This window comes from Propithecus coquereli, unplaced genomic scaffold (assembly GCF_000956105.1).
Source record: "Propithecus coquereli isolate 6110/MARCELLA unplaced genomic scaffold, Pcoq_1.0 Scaffold5, whole genome shotgun sequence".
NCBI classification, from domain to species: domain Eukaryota; kingdom Metazoa; phylum Chordata; class Mammalia; order Primates; family Indriidae; genus Propithecus; species Propithecus coquereli.
In genome coordinates this window covers 11076796-11078007 of record NW_012150840.1, presented here as the reverse complement: position 1 = coordinate 11078007, position 1212 = coordinate 11076796, and the positions used below count along the sequence as shown (strand labels likewise).

General features: G+C 49.7%; 1 protein-coding gene across 1 annotated transcript in view; it reads left to right on the top strand.

The window, feature by feature from the left end:
* MAP3K9 (mitogen-activated protein kinase kinase kinase 9) overlaps nucleotides 1-1212 on the top strand; it is a 68158-nt gene that overhangs the window by 55634 nt on the left and 11312 nt on the right. The window contains exon 6 of the mRNA XM_012656308.1: nucleotides 29-269. Within this exon, the coding sequence (XP_012511762.1) occupies nucleotides 29-269 (241 nt within the window). The remainder of the gene's footprint in view (nucleotides 1-28; nucleotides 270-1212) is intronic.

Sequence of the window (1212 nt, the reverse complement as noted above, 5' to 3'; positions counted from 1 at the left end):
CTCTCTGACGGTTCTGCCCATCCTGCAGGAGCTTCGCACCTGGGAGGAGGAGCTGACCCGGGCTGCACTCCAGCAGAAGAACCAGGAGGAACTGCTGCGGCGTCGAGAACAGGAGCTGGCCGAGCGGGAGATCGACATCCTGGAACGGGAGCTCAACATCATCATCCACCAGCTGTGCCAGGAGAAGCCCCGTGTGAAGAAACGCAAGGGCAAGTTCAGGAAGAGCCGGCTGAAGCTCAAGGATGGCAACCGCATCAGCCTCCCCTCCGGTCAGTGGCCAGGGACCTGCTGGGCAGCAAAGAGCTGGTGTGGCAGAGGGTTTCAGGAGCTGGGGATGGAGCTCGGAAACACAAGGCCCCAGCGCTAAAAGTGGAGCCTGTCTAAAATGGGCCGTTGTGTTTGGTGGAAAGACTGGCTTGCTGAAAATCTGCCTCACTCCCGGGCAATCGTCGAGTGTGAGTGAGCACAGACTATGAAGTGAGGATAGACTGGTGAGGTCCAGGCTGCTAAATCCTGGCGGCTCACACAGACGCATCTCACTTTAGGCAGACCTGGAGAAGGAAGCATGTAACTGGGGGAAAACAGTTCCAGGGTGTGCATGTGTGAGACAAGAGAAGTCTTGGCTCTGCAAAATAACTCGTCTCAAGGTTTCTTTAAAGAATTCGTTCTCTGGATGCAGTCAAGAGGAGGTTTAATGTATTATATAATAATTTACATAATAAGATTTACCCATAGCCTTTGAGAAACACACATCAGCTGAATACAGGTCCATTTATGATATTACAGCCTTGGGGAAAATGTAAAGCGGTATGAAACTATGAATTAGAATCTTTGTGGTGTGTAGTGTACCCGTGGAGGGAGGTGAGTGTCAAGTGTGTGTTTATGTAGATAAAAATGTCCATGGTGTTCTGAGTCGATAAGGCCCTGGGAAGCAGGCTCATGAGAAGCGTAAGGAACCAAGGAAAAATGGCATCATAGGAGCAGTATTGGATGATTTTAAGCACTAGGATGGTGGCTTAAGTGCAGACGAGGGAATTCATTTAATGAAATGGAGTGAATGTGTTCGTGGGAGATGTTTATTGGTTTCCTGGTTGCACTTTTTTCTCTTCTTTTTGGACAGCATGGAGTCGTTAAGCACCTGTCAAGCATCTAGGTGCCAGCATACTGTTGTGTGCTGGGGTTGCAGACATAAAAGCTATAGTTCCCACCTGC